The sequence below is a fragment of the Falco biarmicus genome, chromosome 11 (assembly GCF_023638135.1).
Source record: "Falco biarmicus isolate bFalBia1 chromosome 11, bFalBia1.pri, whole genome shotgun sequence".
Classification (NCBI taxonomy): Eukaryota; Metazoa; Chordata; class Aves; order Falconiformes; family Falconidae; genus Falco; species Falco biarmicus.
The window spans coordinates 6,119,742-6,142,527 of record NC_079298.1 but is presented as its reverse complement, the minus strand read 5'-3'; the positions used below and the strand labels follow the sequence as shown (position 1 = coordinate 6,142,527).

At 40.1% G+C, this 22,786-nt stretch overlaps 1 protein-coding gene across 3 annotated transcripts; it reads right to left on the bottom strand.

The window, feature by feature from the left end:
• Positions 1 to 752: 752 nt before the first annotated feature.
• On the bottom strand, positions 753 to 20,876 carry TM2D1 (TM2 domain containing 1). 3 transcript variants are annotated; one of them, XR_008824614.1, is made up of 8 exons: positions 20,558 to 20,876; positions 19,330 to 19,403; positions 17,401 to 17,469; positions 17,068 to 17,176; positions 12,655 to 12,746; positions 9,080 to 9,153; positions 6,461 to 7,835; positions 753 to 1,991 (listed from the first exon to the last, which is right to left on the bottom strand). XR_008824614.1 is itself a non-coding variant. In XM_056355573.1 (7 exons), exons 1-6 carry the CDS (start codon positions 20,713 to 20,715, stop codon positions 7,725 to 7,727), a joined length of 618 nt encoding a protein of 205 aa, XP_056211548.1. In that variant the 5' UTR covers positions 20,716 to 20,851; the 3' UTR covers positions 753 to 1,991; positions 7,717 to 7,724. The 3 variants fall into 3 exon arrangements, 1 of the variants encoding a protein (XP_056211548.1); XR_008824615.1 differs by lacking the exon at positions 17,401 to 17,469 and having other exon boundaries at positions 20,558 to 20,853; XM_056355573.1 differs by lacking the exon at positions 17,401 to 17,469 and having other exon boundaries at positions 7,717 to 7,835; positions 20,558 to 20,851.
• Positions 20,877 to 22,786: the final 1,910 nt, after the last annotated feature.

Here is a 22,786-nt window from a genome sequence, read left to right as displayed (position 1 = left end):
AAATTAAATGCTATTATTTATGGTAGAACTTGTTCTAGTTAAAAATGCAGACCTCAGCACTGTGTACGTTTGTAAGCAGAAGGTTAAGCAGGACATTTTAAATGGTAAAGCAAAGGGCTTAATCAAGGCTGAAGAGCAAAATGCAGTGGGATAACAGATATAGTAAATAGGCATTAATCACCATACAGGCTTAATCCAGGTATTAAGCAGTCTTGGGGCTAATACAAAGACTCACTTACATAAGGACTCATTCTACCAACCCTTAAGTAAGTGAATAACTTTATTCTTGGGAGAAATTTCATGATGTTAAAGGCCCTTGCAATATCGGACCTACGTTATGTCTTTGTAAAATGATCATCACACAGTTATTTTGCCTGAAGGGGATTTCTGAGTTAGGAGGCACGTGGGGGTGTGGCTCAAGAAAGGAAAAAATTGAATCGCCAGCCATGAGGAGCCACTTTTCCATGTTGGTTCCGTTCCGCCCCCCCCCCCCTTGACACTGTCTATTACTGTGACATCAAAATCCGAGCTAAGTACTTCTTGCCAAAGATGGACCAGATAAAATCAGGAAGCCAGTATCATCTCATGGGAGACAGCTCACTTAGCGACAAATTTAGAGACTACAAATCCAGGCTTAGAACACAGTCCTTCCCCAGTCATAATCCAGCACTTGCACACTGGATTTGCATTTAACTACCGATGAACTAAAATTTCAGTTTCAAGAAGATAATAGCACATCTATAGGTACAAAATTCACTATACAATACCTCTTTTATTAGATGCATAGACAAGTGCTTTGAAGTTTAACTAAACACCAAATATTTCAATTCTTTTTATAAACAGACATGTCACACGTACTGACGTGGCAGCACACCAACCCCAGCCTCCGGCCCAGGGTGGGTTTTGGCATCCTGGTCAAGCTCGCCTTACCTAGCCCCGAAACGGAACAGGCGGACTCACGGTAAGGCTGGCACAACCTAACCTGAGGAGAGGGGAAGGAGATGGAAGTGGGGAATGGGGTAGATGGCCATGGTTTATCTATTCAAGGAACAGCAAGATGAAAAAAAAATCCACAAACCTTTAATTGTGAATGTAGGAGAGGGACAGTGATGTAACTGTTCCCAGGGAACACTATTCTTATTTTGTAGAGGGAGGTGAGCCAAGATACTTAAGCTCTAGAGAACCTTTAACACAGGAAGCTATTTATCATAACAAGCTTGGTTGATACTGCTCCCATACTGAACCAATTAGATTAGCCTATTTCGTCATACTTCATAACTTGGGATGATAGGTTTCCAAGCATGGTACAGTGCAGTAATTGAATTTTGATCAAACACACATGGCCCATAACCCAGTATGTGAAACTTTCAGAGCAGTTCACAGCTTTTAAATATCCAGTCAACATGTTGCCAAAAGTACAGGATGTACTTGATGCAAGTGGGAGAGGAGGGGGGGAGCACGAGTCCACGCCGTAACTTGGTACAGCTGTAAAACAAACATTTTTTTGTTCCGATTCTGTTCCTACTTTAGCAAAGGAGCTGAGAGGAAGACAGTGAATGTCAAGTAAGTCGTTTTTCTCCCCAGCCCCCACACCCCCCAGGCACACATTTCCCTTTTAACATTCTTAGATTACCACAACCTTTTAAATTCACTATACTGCACTTACATACTGTATTAGACACACCAGCAATTATGTTTGTTAGCATGACACATCCATTGCTTACACTTAGTTAACAAAATAACTTAAAAGTCGCATGCATCTTCCTCTTAATAACGTTATAATCAATGGGACCATGGAATGAAAGCCCTAAAAACTACCCCCCACCTCTGCATTCCCCAGGCTTCTGCCTCTGCCAACACAATCCATATGGTGGGCAGTCTCGTCAGGCTCAAGGTGAACATTCAGTCAGTTCTTTACAGGCAGTAATCTCCTCCTACATGTTCTTGCCATGTTTTCCCCATGGTAAATCCAAGGAACTTTGAGGAAGACTCTGTGTAAAGGAAACAGAATACATTAATAAATTCATTGCTACAGCTCTACTGACTAGGGGTTAAAGCACCCACCGCAGAACAGGTCCATGACATGGAAAATGCTGTGCCAGACTTTCTTTTGAGTGAGTAATGGCTACCCACGTCAAAGCTGCTCTCTGGCCTACAGCTAAGAGTCTGGTATGCTTAAGCAATGGAGCAGGGTATCACCAACCTCTGCATGTGGTGCTGCCGACTTCTTTCTCACCTTTGAGTGCTCTGCCCTGGAAGGCAGCTCTAGGTATCTCAGCTACCCAAAGGGGAAGCACCAGGGCAGTCACCACCTTCGCTTTCATTGAGGTGGTGCAAATGACATAAAAGATGGGAATTACTGCTGCAGCCCTCCAAAGAGTGTAGGATCTGACGGTTTATCCAAGTGCTTCCAGTTGCACTCTGTGGATCGTCTGCCTCCGAGCCGTCTCACACCTGTTCTGGAGTACGGCTGTGTAAGAGGCAGCCACAGGTTCCAAGGGGAGAAACGGTGCTTTTCAGATGTAACAAAATGTACACCTCATTCAGTCTCGCTGTGGGCTGGGGACAGGTATAGTGTCCTGATTACAGCCACCACCCTGTCAGAGACAGAGTGCAGAGGATGTGCTGGATCCCTTCTCCCTCCTCACCCCATGCCCCACCAAGTTACAATGCTGCAGAGGAAAGGAAAAAAAAAAAAAAGAAAAAAGAAAAAGAATTGGTGTTCAACTTATCAGACTTGGACCAAACCTCAGCTCAAACCAAGGTTAAAGAGGCCTGTTCTAAGCCTCTTAAAGACAGGATTTATATAGCAATTACGGTAATGGAAACTGATCTTTATAATTTTTATACTGCCTAAAATTCTGCTGTGTCATATGCATCTGCAGAGCCTGAGAACTGTGCTTCTCGGAGAGAGCACTGCAGTCTTGAAAGCAGCCATTCAAATGTATAATGGAGAATTATCAGAGCATGAGTACGTTCGAGATTGTAATGCACGAAGAGTAAGAAACAGAAATCCTGGGAAAAGCAAAGAGTTTGTATTTGAGACAAGCAGTATTTTTTAAACACTTTATTTTGTTGGGAGTTTATGGAACTAGACCTTCATTACACATGGTGCAAACAGCGTTGAGACTGCCCTTTTTATTCTTGTATTTCCTTTCTTTTCCTTTGCTACACTCTTATTTCTAGAGAGTGAGCACAGTGCAAAATGCATCTTGGCCAGACAGAATCCTCACATCCACTTTCCAATTTTCTCTGTTGTGCAAGGAAAAATACCGGAGTGCTAAGTCTTTGCTGCATGATAAAGAACAACTTCAGAAGATGTGGAGATCTGATAGGGGGTTTGGCTCCACCTTCAGGAAGCAGAAGGCAAAGAGACAACACGGTTTTAACTTTGAGACGGACCTTCTGCAGAAACTGAAGCCTACAACCTCCTCTTACTGACATCTACTGCTCCCCACTGTGTCTTTGCTTTGTATATATAAAAGATTCCCTGATCTGATGCCATGACATTTCTACGTGCTTGATTCAGCTCTGAAGAGTCCAACTCCTCCTAGAGGTACTTGAGAACTTGTGGCAGGATGTCCAAAGCTAGCTGATACATGACCAAACAGAGCTGATGTACGAACAAAAGTCAATGAAAAGCAGCTTTGAGGTAAAAAAAAAAAAAAGTTGTGACACACAGGATGTCGCAGAGCTTTAACAAATATTATTAGCCATTTCCACCATCAGTGCTGAAGTTTCCATACAGAATGCAATTTTCTCTTATATTCACAAAGATTAGAAAGGTTCTTTGGGTAACACAGATGGATTGAGAGGAAGGAAGAAAGTGGAAATAGTCTTGATCAAATCTCAGTCTAGCAAAACACATTTAAGCATATGCCTAAAGTTAAGCTATTTTTTCTCCTCAGATTCAGGCAGAAGATGCAAACAGAATAATTTCTTGTGTTTCATATCTTGGCAGACTGATGCAAGCTGAACTCAGAACAAAGTAGCTGGTTAAAAAGCACGACTTAACTGAATTAAAATGATGCGTATTTTTAAAGATGCCATATAGTGACCATTTATAACAATGAAAATGGCAAAGTAGTTAGGGATGAGATGACACTGAGTTTGAAAGACTGTATGATATATTAGTGAAATAACAGGCAATCACACAATTAGTGATGGTCCTATGAAGCAATGGAAACGAACGGTTGCTTGCAAAATCCTGCCTTTGGCATTTCCCCAGCTGGGTGCTCAAGCACCCAACCTTACTGTATTCAACATCATTTTCTGGAGGAAACAGGTTTGAAAACTGCAGAGCAAGCAACAAGGATGGCTCTCAGTGCAGAAATGGACTAAACACCTAATGAATCTAAAAATAAAAAAACACCCAAAACACTGAGAAGAGATGCGAGAAGACTGAATAGACGTAGCTGTGTAAGCAAATATAACTGAATATACTCCTGAGGAACAAAGGAAACAATTCTTGATGGGGTGACAACAGATGTTCTCCAAAAAAATTCTAACAGAGCATTTCAAACACAAAGACCTTCCTGTGGAGCGGAGAAGTTTTACTGGCAGACATACAGTAATACATCTTTGGAAACATAACAAACCCCAACATTTAAGGTGTTATCAGGTCCTGAAAGCAAAGTGGTATCTTCATGTAGTTAAGTGGTGGGTGGTGGAGGAGAGAGGAACCATTAGGATAACAAAATACTGTCACAGGAAGTTGCCGCAGCTTAGTCGTGATTGAAATCACAGCAGGAATAACTAGTCAGTGAGTCTGAGTTTGTGCTAAAAGATCTCCAAATCCGCTCTTTTGGAAAATGAGCTCTAAACACAAGTGAAAGATGGTTGACCTACCTGAACAGATAGAATACAGAGTAATTTACTAATACAGCAAGCACACCTAAGTACAACCATGTTTGCACTGTGTTAATGCAAAGTGCCCAAAGCTGAATGTTTCTACCAGCTACTGTTCTTTCAGATCATGGTTAAGCACATTGCAATGGACATTAAAAAAAAAAAAAAAAAAAAAGGAGAAAAAAAGACAGGTTTACGGAGTCATTTTTGTGATGACTAAACCGCACTGGTACTTAGGGAAGATCTGGATTTAACTCCTGGCATGGATCCACAGCATCTTCAGTGAATAGCTTTATACAGGGTTTTAAAGGCTAGACACTTCACATTCTTTTTTTAAACTCTGGCCCTTACTTTTTATGTTCTTCAGTTTTACATATAAAGAATAATACTTCTTTGTCTTGATGGAATATTGAAAGGATTCCTGAATATCTGCAAGACCAGCAGATATAATTTTATCTGGGAATGAAGCAGGAGGATAACACAGTACACTCTAGTTATTTTTATTGCTTTGCAACTGTTTTGGGGAAAACAATCCGGAGAGAAATTATTCCAGTGCAGTCAAAGCAATCAGAACTACAGAAACACTAGGATGGACAACTTGATTGATAGGAGAAAGCTAAAGCAGGCAACAACACAGAAAATCATCATTGGACAGACATTTTGATAAATATTACTGTAGCCAATTTATTATTAACAAGTGGGACAGCTTTACATCTTGCATCACAACTTTTCACAGCCCTTATGGTAAACATGCCATATCTGACAATTACAAGACGAAAACAAAGACCTCAATAACTCTCTACTGGCCCTGCAGTACTATCTGCTTACTCAATTAACCCTCTCTAAACTTCAGTGAGGCAACTAAATAAGCATATAGAACCACAGATACACGCGTTCAGATACAGAACATAATTCCCACAGTATCCAATGCAAATTCCAAATGTTACGCCATCTGTGGCACTGATTTCTAAAAGGCTTTACAGACAAAGGAGAAGGTTGCGAAAGATGTGGAAAGTTGTTAGTACAAGACATGGGATCAAATTAAATACCATCTAAAGGGAAGAGAAATAAAATTTTGCTAAGGCTCACAATATTGCTCTGTCTGGTCACCTGTGGCTTCACTCTGACTGCTATGACAAAGCAGTGCAGTCCTGACAAGAGCGTGCACTGGTACCACAATCCAGAGAGCATCAGAATGAAAGAATCCCACAGCAGATTTTATTTCCAGCATTGGTTGACACACATCTTCTGTTTCTACAGAAACACTGTGACTTGGAATAGCAAGTCTTTCTCTCTGCTGGCTACTTGGTTTCTGGGATTAACAAACTATCTGATGGACCTCATTACTAACCGTATTTTCATCCGATTCGCACAAAATAGCTCCTGTATTCTTTTATGTATAGTGAAGCACAAGACCGACTGCTGAAATCATTAAGTCAAGCCTCTGCTACTTGTACACATGGATGTACATTGTAGAATGAAATCCTGTATCATGAGTTGCCCAAGGCTATTTTTTTATTATAATGTCCATGGCATCTTCCTATTTTCACAGCTATATTATCAGCTTCAGGGTTAAAAAACAAAAAGCAGACAAGTCGCAGGATGATCTTACCATGAGATTTTATTTGATCCAAACATTTATTTTCCATCCACTTCCTGTCTGTTTTTCAAAGTATTTCAGGAAACAAAACTGACATGCACAAAGAGCATTCAGTGAAAGAGACAAAAGGGAGATGTAACAAGTATCAGGCAAGTGAATGAAGCTAATGGTGTTCTTGTCTCTTTGAACCCACAAGTAAATACATGTTAGCAAGTATTCCAAAACTATGTCTTTCTTGCATGAAGGAAAGAATTAATGTTAAACCACAAGTAATACTTTGTGCTTATTCTCATTATATGGTATGTCAGGTTACACCGATATGGAAAAAAAGGATTTCTTTACAAAGCTTTCTGTGCACCAGTCCTAATGTAGATTTGAAAGAGACTAAAACTCACAAATTGCACTTTTAAAAATCTATTCAGGAATCTCATTTTTTGTAATTTCCTTAAAAATACCACTTGTGGACACATTTATAACATTTTGAAAGTTTCATCTCAAACCCAAAAGAATAGCCCACATTTCTGAAAAAAATCTACACTAAAGTTCAGATTGCATGGATTTCTCACTCAGTTACTGCCAGTTTTCATTAGAAGGTGAAGGGAATGCTTAAAATTGGTCAAGTAACATGAAGATTCTGTTAACATGTTTTCTGTCTCTGTGCGTATATACTTTTCTTTAAAGGAACATCTAGGTAAATCTTGCTTGTCCTGAAGACTTTGGTCAAAGAACTTTCAGAACACAGAATTTACTTCACTGAAACACAACTGATCTAAAATAAGAACCTTTTAAAGGCTTTATGAGTACAAAGAATTCAATTCTTGGACATTCTGTAGCTTAAAACATGTGCATCAATTTCTTTTCAGAAAAAAAAGTGTAATCCTGGCCCATCCATGCTAAAACCCTCAACAGACGGTTTGACGGACTGAAGATCAGCATAGCTGTTCTGAACAACTCTTTCTCCACCTCTCTATAATACTCTAAATTATACTTACGGAACATCAGTGCAAACTGTAGAAGTCTGCACATTTCACAAATGGTACAACTTAGTAACAAACTATGTGCTCACCGAAATAGAGCACTCACACAGAAAGTCAGCGCCTCTGAGGTAAACTCAAGTGAACTTGAGGAATTTTCATATTTTATCATCTTTGTTTAATGTACATTTAATATTCAGTTCTGATGAAGCATAATTAAGTCATCAGCAATTTCAGTGGACGACTGGCTCCATCTGCAAAAATAAAATGCACCTATGCATTTGTGACACTTACTGCCAGGGTTAAGGATAGGTCTGCATTTTCCTGAATGTTGCATTGGTAATAGTGAGCCGCGTAAGCCTTGCTCCATAGTAATCTATAATATAACTAGAGCCATCGGAAGGTCCAACGATCTACAAGAGAAAAAGAACCAAGACTTTTCAATATGAAGTGAAATATATACTTTGTGCTAATGTCTCAATTACTGCTAATTTTCCCATCATAAAATTAGTCATGCTTAATTAGTCAAACAGAAACTAGATTTATTTTGAAGTTGTGCTGTAGTTTAACTATTTTAGTGAGCGCTGTCTCAGAAAGAACATTTCCCTAGGGCTTCTAATCAACCAAATTACACAGCCAGGCGCTGGTACTAGGTTAAGCCGATGAGGATTTCAGTCACAAAGTCAGGCTAACAAGTGAGTGTGCTCCAAACCACTTTTCTTGAACAAAGGAGGGTAGACAGGCAAGAATTAGGTTGGTGATAAGTATCTTTGAAATACTGCACAGGTAAGGAGTGGAGAGAAGGAGAGAAGATCATGGCTTTTTTGTTCCGGAAATGCTAAATTGATGTGGGGTCAGCAGGGAGATGAATAGAGAGATGAAAGATACTCTCAACCGTATCTGTAAGTGTTCTGAGGCAAGATCACTGCAATAGCATAGAAAGGAATTTGAGAATGCATATAATTTAAAAGACTGTATATACAAAGATGTATACTTTAAAAATATTTTTCTATAATCATTCCTATATCCACAATGCATTTTAAGTTCATCACAATCCGCAATTCATGCTAAATGGATGCACTGTAGAATAAGACAATCTGACAATTTCATGATGTTGCAAGATGTCACCCCAGCTGGGGATTTAATCATCATGAATCCTACAGTCACAGATCTCAGGTGATACAGAACCTGTATTTGGAGGAGAGGCAGGAAAAAAAAAAAAAAAGCAAGCGGCAATGGCTTCTCTCCTGCTCACTACATGGACACCTCAGACTATGGGCTCCATCAGTATAAAGTACATGCAAATGCAGACCTTCAGGATTCTGGGAACAACAGGACATCGCCTGCAAAGTCCACCACTCCGTGTCACATCAAGATCTCACAAGTTCTGACAAAGTGAGCTTATAGTGCTACAGCTTCCAAGTTATTCATGACAAGTATTTATAGATAGCTAATCTAATTTTTAATTCAAACAGCGAATACATTAATATTTCGTGTCCATATTCTACAACATCAATCTACAAACAGAGCTGACATAGATGCCTTGATTTTTCAATACACAAAGGTTCTTAAGGCTAAAATGCTAAAAAGTATTAGCAATCAAATCAAAGCTTTAACAAATACAGATTTGGATCTTATTTTGAAAGCCCTGACTTACCTGCATTGAAATAAGTATGAAATCAATTAGGCTACCAATTCCACAAAATCCTACAGTGCAGAACTTTAACAAACCTAAAAAGGGAAAATAAAATTTAACCATAGCTTTAAGCCAGTCACTATGAAGTTCATGTGTTTCTGGTGGCAATCACATTCTAACTCTCTCCCCATCCCACCAAATAGACATACATACACACACATATATATATACACACACCCACACCCCTAGAAACAGACCTAAAGTTAAAGATATTTAATTACCAGGGGGGAAAAACCAAACCACATATATTAATATATTTCTACACTTTGAATAGACTTTAAAGATTTTAAATTAAACATTAACCATTTATATTTTATAACAGATACATATTCTTAAACAAGGAAAGGCAAAAGTTGATAACCAAGTCACTAGAAATTTTCTTCTCTTTGATTGAAGCACAGACAGAAAAAAATCCCAGCTTCAGCTGCAAAATTTACGTATTAATAGAAAGAGACTTTCTACCATCCCATGAGTTGCAGCACATACTGATTTGATTTTCAGAACATGCTACTTTGGAGAAGAATCCTTTGTATAATTTTTATATTTTTGCTGAAAAAGGAATTTACTTTGAAGATATATAAAAAAATACAGAAACTTTTTTATAACAGGTATTCAAAAATGTTATTATTTTTATAAATAAATGAAAGATTAATAGAAAATATATGGCAATAGCAACTGAAGATGAATGCTTCATCAGAAGTTGCCATGCAAGGTAGACTTAATTTGGAAAATGCCATCAGAAGAAGGAGACTGCCTTAAAATTTTTAAGTATCAGTAGTTTCTTGTACAATTAATATAATACAATGAGTATTATATACATTGTAAGTAATACTTCAGCTGAGCTAGGCAAACATCTAGGTTATTTTGAAAAGGAGATACTCATTGTGAAGACATTTCCCTCTTTACCCAGGCATAGACAGTATGAAGAAAATACAACAGATACACATTCCAAGTCAGTCGTAGGCTATGCTGTACAAGGAAAACCACAGGTCCCTGCTAAAAAGTATATCCTTAACTGTGCTTACAAGGGCCAGCACACTTCTGAGGCAGGAGAGAAGCATGTTTCAGCCGGTATGGCATCCCAGAGCACCTCCTCACAGACACAAACTGCTACACTGCATAATACCTGCTAGTAAAACCACACGGCTGTTTTCCAAAGAACAAGCATGCTCTTGGTCAAACACCTGAAGGTCTCCTGACCTCCACCATCTCCTTTGCACTCCCTCTCTCAGAAGCAGCAATCTGTCCCACATATGACCCCTCCCCCCCATGCCTTGTTTATGAGGCTGCATGTGGAGGAGAGTGGGGGAATAACTGCATACACACTGCAGGAAGAGCATCCCACTGTCTAGATATAGCTCCCATAGTTGGCAAGATGAAACAAGCCTGATTTATAAACTTCAGGGAGAGAGTTTATAACCTCTCCACAGAAGAACACAGCAGTTAGAACAGGGAAAAAGACCTAACAATGAAGAAGATGGAAGAGTATTAGCAGGATGGCCTTTCAGCTGATGAGAAGAAAAACCTACATACATATTACAACTTACTATGTGCCATTTAGACATGCAAAACCCCAAGCATGTAACTGTTTAAAAAAACTGGTTCCCAGTGGCTAACCTGTACAACTTCCAGCAGCCAGGTAGTCAGCCTGGGTATCAGTACAGGCAGTAGCAACACAGAACATAACGGAAACAGCCAACTAAAGAAATGCTAGCCTTAGGAAACAACAGTTAAGACAATTAAGTAATGTCAAGCTGGTGAACAGTTTACTTTGTTATTACACGCATCAAGTGCAGTCACCACTTATTTGTGATGCTCCTTATAACCACCTCGTCTGAGCTCTGGTCCTGAACCTCACTGCCAGCTAGCATTTAAGGAACCCAGCAGTTCTCTTACCACTGCTGGTTCCAGCACCAGCTCCAGTTTACTTGAGGAACTGGTTGCTCTGTTATGCTACTGGATGTAGAAGAACTGTTTCTGAACCTGGAATTTATTTCTGGAGTGCAGGGTAAAGCTGAGGTTTTTTTCTTCTTCCTCATGTCCCTCCCCACAAGCAGATCACACTGAGAAAATAAACTCAGGGCTCTAAAGCATGGAGGGAAAAAATAGTGCTTTTACGCAGTAATAACTTATGGTTTAGTTCACAGTGTGTGGGAGGGGAAGAAACTGACTTCCTGATTTCTTCATATTTAATAGCTTGTTTGTATTTGTGTGCTCTTTAAGCAAAGGAGAAGGAAAAAAATAAACCAAAGAGCATTTACAGTCTTCACTACACTTGCACAAAGTATTTCAATGCTATTAACCTTTCTTAACCATTTTTGCCAAGGCATAGATGACCTAAAAAAACCCCAATCAACTACTGTCAAGGAATCCAATATACTGATTTTTATTCTTTTCTACTCTTACCTATCTGCTTTTGTTGTCTTAACCTTTCAAAAGCTTGAAAACCTGACTTTGGAGGAGTTTGAGTCTTTTACCTTTGGTTACTGGCTAGAGTATATTCCAGTAGGTTTAACAAGCAAAAGGCATAAAGAACTTCTGTGTAATAACTGAGGATTTATAAATCTGTACTACCACAATATATTACAAAATAACTACTGGAAATTGTTATTCCAAATCAAAAACGCTATACCAAAATAGTGTAACAAAAAGGTGCACCTTACTGACCGCTTCCAAAAATGTATCCTTTTGTGAAACAGATGGACAAACTAAGTGCTAATTATAGAATCTCAGGGAAAAAAGACACAGATGTTAACACAAGATTATCATGAAGGACAGATAATGTTATTAAAAAATCAAGGGTTTGCACTTAATGGACAGAAACTCAAAATTCCTAGCTGAAGTGACAGTAACTTGTATAGCTTTTTTCAATTCATGGCTCCATGCTGTCTAAACTTAAACTTACTCCATTTGTCCAACTCAGAAACAAAGCCAGTGAAAGTAATTCTAACATACTAAGGTATTTCTGTACTTAAGAGCCAGTGGCACTGCCACCCTGGGAATCGGGTCCTAAAAACACCAACCAGAGGTAAGTCTTACTAAAGGTCCCAGCTTCTGCAGAACTGTTATTAATACTACGAGCTAGAATAAAAGTATGCATTTGCCAGCATAAATTCCATATCCCACCGTATCCATATCCATATTTACACCATAAAGTTTGTCCACTATCTTCCTGGTAAAATCAAGCACCATTTAAGTAGCTGGCACATGAGTCAAAACCACTTCTGTTTCAGTGCCTCACAAAGTATGCAGTGGTAAACACCAATGCAAAGCAAAATTATGAATAGCAATAATCATGTTTGCTTATTAGGATTTTATCTGTTGGACAACTAGATCCACTTGTCACTACGCACTCCAACAGAACAGCAGGCTGACAATAATGCAGGAATTTATCTTACTTGACAATAAAGTAAGGATTCTAGTTGTAAATACTAAAACTATGACTGTCAGACTTCATTACTCAAAACATAAGTATACACATACAACTCAGTCATAACAAGCTTTACCTCAAAGAAAAAAAAAAGAAACAAACCTACCTAATGCAGGATAGCCTAGATAAAATCTATCTGCTCCCAACCATCCAAGAAATAAGGACAGAGCCACTGCGACTTTGTAGGAGTATCCATTTCTGCCAAAAGAAACAAGTAATGTGGACAATGACTGCAAAATATATTCACTCATACTTTTGAGAATTAAAGTAGTGACTCATTTGCCTGCTGCTTCAGTTAACAAAAAAAACCCAACAACAAACAAACAAAAAAACCCCACAAACACTCTACAGATTTGTTATTTATCTTTAATTAATAGACACAGAATTGATAACATCAAGCTTTCAAACTGGGTAGGCATTCTCCATAAAGCAACCTCAGCTTGCAACTCAAGTATACTCTTGCAGAATAGATTAAAACTAAATCATGATTTCTTGTCAAGACATAATTCAGTTGCTGATACACTCCCAGTTTCACAGAGTACCTCCTAACAGTTCAGCCCTACTGAGACAACCCTTGAAAGCTAAGAGGTGTACGCATACTGTCTGTAGGCATTAGTCTCACATGCAGCCAAATCAAGAGGAACAGGACAGACAGGTGAGATGTCACCAGAGACAGTAATTGCAATGAGATCTGAAGAAGAAATGAGCCATGGCCACTGGCTGAAGAAGCTGCATGAAGGATTCAACAAAAAGGGTAAGTCGTGTATCCATTTACTACAGTCTAAAAGTAGTAAATGGCACAAACTCACAAAGGAAAAGAACTGTTGACAGTACAAAGATGTACAGTGGTAGAGAGGTAATCTAAAGTTAAGCATCCCATGGTTAGTCATACAAAATAAACAGATACAACACTTTTTGAGATTTATACTAATTGGCACCAGTCTTGCCAACAGCTGGAATAATGTGGTCACCTAAACCACCTGTAACTTTCAGTCACTGCTGATGTGACTTTACAACTTTACACTAATAACTGAGCTGGAAACATATAGCTATCAATACTAGAACTTGCTGCATCCTTTGCTGCATTGGCAAACAGCTAGCTTCTGCAAAGAAAAGCAAACCCAAATGTAATTAGAACTTTAAAAATATTCAATAATTCACTGTTTTGATACGTGCAATACTATGTGCCAGCAATTATTTAATAAGCCCAAATTAAACTCTTGGTTGACAGCTGCATAAAACAGAGTTTCAGAAAGACAGTAGCTGAGAAAGGTCCAAGCACCTTTATTAAGGACTTTCAATGCCAAATAAAGATCTACCTTTTTGCTTATTATCTAGATTTACTGACTTTAAAACTTAATGGCAACATTAAGTGATTAAATCATGGCTCTTACCTCAGTATTTGTTACTTAGCACTTATTAGCAACACAGAACATACTGGGCATTCCTGGAACCTAATGTAATGTAAATTACCATCTTTAAAAGTCTTGCTTGCACCATAAAGAACACTAATAGTTTTATTTAAAATTTGAAATCAACTGTTGGAAATTGTTTATCAACTACAAAGTATCAACAACCTTGCAAGGACACTAAAGCATAAAGAGAGCTCTGACATAAAAGGTGGGAACACAGTTTAATTTTAAATGCTCCTGATTAAAACTAGTAATGAACTGAGCACTCACTTACGCACTGAGATGCTTTTAAAAGCTGAACAGTCTGCACCCTAGTCAACGTCAAACTGACAGGCAGAAGAAATCTAGTGTGAAGTGGAAGCATGTTAATACTGTAACAAGGCTGCATCCACTCTTTTATTTCCTTTGTTTTACTTACTCTTTCAGATAAAAATATGCACCAAAGACTAAACTAGCGAGTAGGAGAATAACATATCCCAGGCATCTAAAGAAATTTATATAATTGGGTAAAAGATGCAATTTCTTTTTGGTTTTTCTTCCGATTTTTTCTTGTTTCCCAGCCACATCCAATCTTTAATTTTTTCTGCACATGCTTCTTCCAGCTACCATGTTAAAAACTTTCTTCCAGCTCTTCCGCACCAGTTGATAATATGCAAGTACTGCTGTAGGTCACAGTGGTTTTGGTGCTCTATCAGGGTCTCTTAGCACTGCTCAAACACTTGTCCACACTGAACTTCACAGACTTCACAGACAATGAAGTTCAGTGTGGACATTTTATGGACTCCTTGCCTGGGAACAGCAATACTTGAACAATAGACATTTCAAGTCTGCAGAATCAGGCCCTGCACATACTAAGCAAAATACACGGTAGACTGTCAATTGGGGGAATTCCAGAATTTGGGGGGGGAAAAAAAAAAATCTACCTCCAAAACATTAAAGTAAAGCCAAACCAAAGCAATCTTGACTCCCAGTACTTCTTTACCGGAGCGGTCTTACTACTACTTATAAACTTTTCCTTGAACTAACACCAGGAGCAACTCAACTTAAACACAACCACTTAAACAAACACATAACATCTCCTGGTCTTTCTCTAAAATAACTGGATCTCAGAACTGTTATCTGGCCTGTTGCTACATCACAGTTTTGGCTAAGGACTACTTGCCGATTTGTCCTTTCCAAATGCTAGGGACAGAGATTAACATGCTGTCCCCATGGTAGGACAATCCTGCTTTGTGAAGATGCCCTCTCAAACTAATTTTCTGGTTAAATGATGTGCAGTTATTTCTGCCAGAAGACAGTTACAGCTTCCATCAAAACTCAGATAAAATGCTGGAAAATCTCCAAAATGCAGTCGAAAGGGAAGGCCTATTGTTGTAATGTTAAACTGGAGATTCCTGCTTAAAATAATGTTTCTAGCACTTAGGTAACATTCAAAATGCCTTACAAAAGGCTCATGTAATGATCAGTGATTAGACCACTCTTTAAACAAGTGCATATATGAAGGATGGCAATACTAATCTTGGTGCCATTTTTAACTGGCTTTGGGGCTTTATCAAGGGCATGCTTAACACTTTCTACATTCACAGCTGTATTTTAGTGGAGTTTTTAGCAAGCCCACACAGGGTCATATTCCTCTGCTGCCATACTAGCAGTCATGGGGCTGGAAAAGCCACAGCAAGTTCTTTTGGTAGCAAAACCATTATTTCATCATAAATAATAGTCATGATCAATTAATACACATCATAAGGAGGATGACATTTTTCTGCTTACGTAGATTCAGGGGCTTATGTTTCTAGAAAATATATTAAACCAAAAATGTATGTAAACAGGAAACTCCAAATGTAAGAATTTCTGTCTACTCAAAGAGGGAGCAATTTTATTAAACTAGTATAGCTCATCTTATTCTCAGTCCCCATCACAGATGGGACTGAAAATGCAATTGTTTCTGCACAAAAATGTGACTGAAGTCTAGCTTGCTAGCATTTAAATTTGATTAGACGTAATAATATGTTTTCTTCAATTTGCTGAGCTTTGACTGTTGAGAAGACTAAATACAGAGAAAATATTTATGAAACTAAGAGGCAGAGCTGTACTTCCGAGTTAGGCAAATTATTGAGCAGTAAGTATCACATCAGTTATTTACCCACTAATGTGATAAGGAATACCCAGCAAATATAACTGTTGTTTTAAATTCCAAAGATTCCAGTAGGACAGAAGAAAAAGGCTCCTGCATGAATCCCACAAAAAGGAGAAACAAATGGTACTGACAGGTGTTCACTGATCATTAGTGTTGGGCAGTTGGAACATTTATTGGTATACAGAGCTCTCCATTGCTCACATGTTTTAGAAAAACTAGGTCCATCATTTTCACGATGTTTCAGAAACAGGCTCTTAAAAGACACAGAAGATCTCAGTAAATACAAAGGTTGTTTGAAAACAGGGAATAGCTCCTCTAGGAGAATTTTTTTGGGGAACTGAAGAGACACTTACACTTCTCCAGTATTTATGCATACTACAACTTAAGCTGCAGCTACAGGCACACTTTACACTGGCATGAACAACTACTGCTGGTGCACAGAGCAGCCTAGTCCAGCCCTCCTTTCTCGACTCTTTTTTATCCTTGAGTTGCCCTCATCCTTGTGCTGGCACAAGCACTTGAAACGACTGTACTGCAACTCACATCGGGGAACTGATCCAAGTTAGTTCAAACCCAGATCAGTCCCTGATTCAGTATACAGTGGGGTACCTCAGGGGAAGGGATGGACGGTGTCCCTAGCCAGCTCCTTTCAGCAGCTGCGCTGATTTTACACATACATGAAACAGCCTCAGCATTTGGGGCAAATTTTTGCCAGGATAAAGTACTAAGTAAAGCAAAGACACAAACATAACTAAACAAACAAAGAAAAGTGGCCAAGGCAAAGACAGATTTACTCATAAACATGCATGTTGTATCCTTATAATACCATAGTGTTTATTAGAGGATTAAGTACTGGGCAACACATGTACCACTATCTTCTCTTCTTCATTCTGTCAACATATCATACTATTTCAGAAAAATGTCAATGTGAAAACAAAGATGAACTATTACAAAAAAGTCGCGTACTTACACATTGCGACACTCAATAGGCTTGTAAAATCCCACTTCATGTCCTGTAAAGACTTTTTCTATGCCAAGGTGATCTTTGCAAGTAATATTTGGCGCTGGCAGACATTGAACTGAGAACAAAAAATTATTTGAAATTAAGCAGTAACTGATTGGGTATTACAGCATTTTTCTGGCACAAGTGAACTAAACAAATAAAGTTCTACTGCACCACTGTCTCGATACAAAGCACAGTACACACACACGTAATGCTTTTTTTTAAAAAAGCATTTTGCAAGCCAGTCCTATGACTAATTTGTATTTTTTCCTTGCTACGTATTAAGCAAAATATACAAACCTAATTGCTGCCCTAATTCTGTTGTAATTTCCATTCTGGCTCCAATATGAGTCAATGGGAAATCTGAACCTGACATACAGAAAACACTGTCACCATGTAAAGCAGTCAAATATTGGAACAAGCTTCCCAGGGAGGTAGCGCCGTCACCATCCTTGGAGGTTTTCAAGATATGTCTGCACGAAGCCCTGAGCAACCTGGTCTGAACTCAGTACCAATGCTGCTTTAAGCAGGAGGCTGGACTGTATGACTTTCCAGAGGTCTCTTTCAACCCAAATTATTATACACTAAGGCTTGACTCTTGAGAGCACCAAAGTGGAAATCACACCAGAAAGTGACATCTGCTAGAAGCCTGCAGTGCGTTACCAGAATATCAGTTACTCTCTACTGTTGAAGTCTGTTGTTTTAAAGGGAAAAATCTCAGTGCTTTACCTGCTTTCTACCAGTTTTCAGTACTTGTAAGTCCTGTTGGTTAATTCCAACACTACAAGCCAAGTTCAACATTTCTTTCCAGATTTTCCAGTAATACACACAGGCAAGAGGACTAGGATTTGAGTATATTTTTTAGAAATATCTACCCATATTGCATAGAGAAAAAAAAATTCTTTCCTGTAAAAAAATAATAATTAAGCAAACAAAACAGTGTTGTTACCTAGAAGAAACCCACAGCAGTTAAAATATATTGATATAGGAAAGGCCAGTTATCCTGTCAACGTCACACCTGTAAGACTCCAAACCTGCCACTCAATGAGTCTACTTTGATGCTTTCAATTAAACCCGTATTTGTTTGGGTGATGGATCCCAGAAAGGTTCAGAAACAGTAGTGCTTCAAGCATGTTCCAGAAGATTACATTTTTATTACTCAGGTAACACTGAAAAAGGAAGTGACTCAAATATTGTGGGGACAATCTAAAAACTGCTGTGTGTAAAACCACTATACAGACACAGAGAAGAACATATTAATTAATTTAGCAAACTTCCTCTACTCTGAAGCTTATCTCTTATTCAATGTGCGGTGTATACAATGCAATCACATGGTAATTGCTTAGACAACTAACGATCCTGAGTTGTGATCAATCTTAAGACTACGTAATATTCTTTCTGCTCACTGGCCATTTGTAATCAGGGACACAATGTCAAAGATCATATAAAGGACTGAAGAACTCAAAAAAGGATCCGTTTTGGAAAGTATTTTCATCCAGTCTCTGAAAAGTATCTGGGAAACCATCACCACCCCTGAGCATCCCAGTGAAGAAAATTATTCAGCATTTTAGAAAGCAAAATATGAAAGACAAGCACACATATGCATTTTAAACGTGAGTGCACATAAAGCGAAACTGTTGTGCTAGTAGCTAACACAAAGACCATTTATTTCAATGCCCAAGAACATCAGAAACACTAAACACATGTAGTAAACCAAGTGATCAATTTAAGTATTTTTTTGTTGTAGTCCAAAGTACATCACAACTTAACATCAAAATAAATGTAAGTGCTTTCAAAACAGAGCCTCACGGCACCAAAAACTCCTGATGATGGAAGGCACCATGTTGCCTTAAAAAAAATATATATTAACAAAATAGAAGATTTTGAAGGCTGTTCTGTCACTTGTCAATCCTTCTAATAAGTATATGCAAAATAACTATGACAGGAATAGTTTGTTTTAATCACAGTAATGCAGGACTGAGCCTAGAGGATATGACATACATTGAAGAGATTTACCAGAAACCTCACTTGCAAATGTACCAATCAGAGACAATTTATTTATTCATTTCGAGTAAAGCATCCAATCCACGTGTTTTAGGCTTTCATACTAATGGTATTACTAATCCCATGTTTTATAAAGCTCATCTAGCAGATACACAAATGCATAAATTGAACACTTCCTTGGAAAATGTAGTTACTGTCAATATGTTATAAATTAGAAATCCTTACCATATGCTGTGTGATTTGTACAATTCATTGGCTCTTGTGTACTATTGTCTATTTTAGGCTCATCGCACATATATGTTCAGGTAATTGAGGAAAACATTTTTCCTATCAAACACTACAACAGGTTTAGCAGTAATTTATTCCACCCTCTTTAAACCCTGAGGATTTAAGATGCACCTTGATGTTAGTTCAGACCCATCCCCCAAAATCGGAACAGCACATTACCATACAGCAAATCTGCTAATCCAATTTAATACACCAAAATATCGCATAAGCTCCACGTTTAATTAGTGCTGCAGTCAGCACTACCTAAAGGAAATACAGTATTTATCCATCACAGCCTCTGTATTTGAAGGCAACAAGGTAGCACACCTAATCTAGTCTTCTTCCCTTATTTCAATATCAGAGTACCTCTAAATTAAGGCATCTGGTTGAGAAGATTAAATCTATAGCAACACAGAACACTTAAAAATGAACATCTGAAATGCCAGAAATTTGGACTAGGGAAAAAAACCAAAACAAAATCTCAACAAAAAAAAAAAAAAACAAAACCCAAAAACTGAGCAGGAACTAATTTCCAGAGGTCTGAACTCCCACTGCCAAGGAAAGCAGGAGATGAAGTTAACTTGTCCAAGATTTGCTTCCTGACACATTTGATTATCAATAACTGTCAGCTACGATCAACAAACATTTTCTGGGGAAGGCCTGACGTGCCTCTGGAGAGTCAGGAGCCTCGCAGCTAGAGCCTAACACCTGCGCCCTGCTCCTCTGGGCAGCGAGGAGGGCTCATGCACCGTGCAAAGCCAACGCGTCTCACTCGAGTGTCCTGCAAAAAACAGGAAGGTGGAAGGATGGGGGAGAGAGGTCTCTCATCCCATGAGATTTTCTAAAGAGAAAAATGTTCAAAGATTTTCAGAGGAAAATCCGAGACGCCCCAAACCTGCACACAGGCACACTGTACCACCCCCAAAACGAACCCAGGCGGCTGCAGACGTGCCCCCTCCCGCTCCTTCAGCCGAGACCCCCTCGGGGCTCCTCACCTGAGGCCTTCCTCGACAGCTACGGGGCACCCCGCCCTGCCAGGCGGCCCGCACACCTCCCCCTTCCCCTCCGCTCCAGGCGGCTGGACAAGCGGCCCTCCCTCCGGCCACCTGGGCCTCGGGCTGCCGGCCCCGCCGCTCTGCCGAGCCCCCGCCGCCCGCCCGGCCCGGCCCAGCCGCGCTCAGGATATTGCCCCAGCCTCAGCTCGTCGCACTTGAGCGGCGGCTCCATGCCCGCCGCTCCCTCCACGGCTGCGCCCGCGAACCAGAGGAGAAGCAGGATCTGGGCCTCCGCCGCGCCTCTCCGCCGCCCCGGCCCCGCCGGCGGCCGCCCCGGCCGGGCGGCCATGATGGAAACCGCCGCCGCCGTCAGCTGACTCGGCGGCCCCGCGGGGAGGAGCGGCCCCGCCGCGTGAGGAGGCCACTGCCTGCGGGGAGGGGCGGGCTGCGGCCCCTGCGAGCCGTTCGGGGGCTGCTCGGGGACGTGGGCTTTGGGAGGGGGGGTGAGCTCAGCAAATATGGCTCCTGAGGCAGCTAATGGCTAGCGCTGAGGGCAGAGCCTGCTCCTACTCAAGATGACATTCGTACAGCCCCGGCGGGGTCGTGCCCTAAGTAAAGATGGCCGCGTTCGCCGCCAGCACCTGGCGGGGGTAGCGCTCACCTGCCCTCACTTAAGATGTCGGCCATGAGGCGGGCTGTCGTTGGGTCCTTGAGCGGTGCGGCACCGGCGGCGGGTACGGGCGCTGCGGGGAGGCGAGTCACCCGCAGCAGGGAGCGCCCGGCGCTGTGAACCGGGCGGCGAGCAGGCAGGCCCGGGGGAGGGCGCGGCCCGGGAGGGGAGTGCGGAGCCCTCCCGGCTCTTCCAAAATACCGAAGCTGTAACTCTGGCCCACCAGGTGGAACCTTACCGCCAGGTGCTGGTACCTGTGTGTGTCCCTGTAGTTTGCTGGGTACGTTAAAAATAATTTTTTAAAAAGCACAGGAGAGGTTAAAGGGATGGTACCTGCCAGTGAACACTCCTGCTGAGCCACGGGTTAAAATGCACAGGAGCCAGATTAAATAAATTGTTTGAAATTGTTACTCTGTTTTCACATAAAATTATGACTGTATTGTTAAAAATGCTTTTTATTTTATTTTATTAAATGAATGCCTGGAGCAGGCAAGATTTTGTCAGTGTTTTCTCCTTGTAAGGTATTTTGAGCAATTACCAACCTTTCCATTATCTCACTTTCTTGACGCTTATGTCATGTTTTCCTAGTGTTTGGTTTTGAAGGAGTGCAGTTTTCCGTTATCAGCTGCTGGGGATCCTGGACTGCTTACAGGAGAAGAAGAGACCATTCCAGGTAAACCTACCCAGGAAAGGCAGTGCTGCTGTCTTAAGTTTACATCTGTTCTGGAAACATTTCCTGAAATACAAGTAGGGACCTAGAAACTGGAAAAGACTGAAAGCAACTCCCAAGATAGTATTTAAGAGAATGCGGTCATTACCCCGACCTTCTGGAAGTCTGTTGGGTTTATAGGTTGTTACTTTGGAGAATGAATGGTGACTTGTATATGAATCTGTCAGTACCAATGAAAGGTTTGTCACAGTCCCAGATATTCAAAAAAAAATCGTAAAAAATGTGGATTTAAAATGTGTGGATGGCTGACAAAGAGCTCAGCCAGCGATAGAAAATATTGCCATCTAACAGCTTTTTGGGAGATTTGTGTAAACTAAATTGGCAGTCTAGAGTTTACCAGACAAAGTATGCAAATGAAAATTGGTACTTGTTTCAGCAACTGGAAGTGAAAGGCCAGGGCCAGAGTGCACTCCGTAATGAACTCAGCCTTCTGAGATCGAGACTGAGGTGCGCTGATGAGAAAAGCGCTTGGCTCCTTTGTCTGCAGTGCATCTCTCGGATGGATAAATACATGACTTGCTGTTCATCACTGTCAAGAAAATTGTCACTTCTCACAAGCGCTACATTAATTAAAATTGAGAGTAAGGACTAGGAAGTTAGGCATTTGGAAGCTGAGTTTTTAAAAAAGGAGGATGAAATGATATGTTCTTAGCATGTTGTGTGCTGTAGTGCAACTGCACTTAGTAAAACAAACGGGCACCAGAATGAGGGGAAATCAATTCTAAATTATGACCTAAAGTGCATTTCCCAACCTTTAGTAGCACTCATCCTACGGAACTAGCAGGGCTGTGTAAGATCTGTTGCAAATGAGCTAGCGAATAGCAGACTAAAAATTGTTTTTTGAGAGTTTCATTTGACCCATTTTATATGTATGTTTAAAAAAATCTGTAAGCAGACTAACGTACAGGTTTCAAAAGCACAAAGCACCTGCAATTCCTACAATTAACTTCAACTAAAATGGTGCCTGTTTAGTATTTTGCAACTAGCAGTCATAAAACTTGGCTTTCACTGCCATCCCAG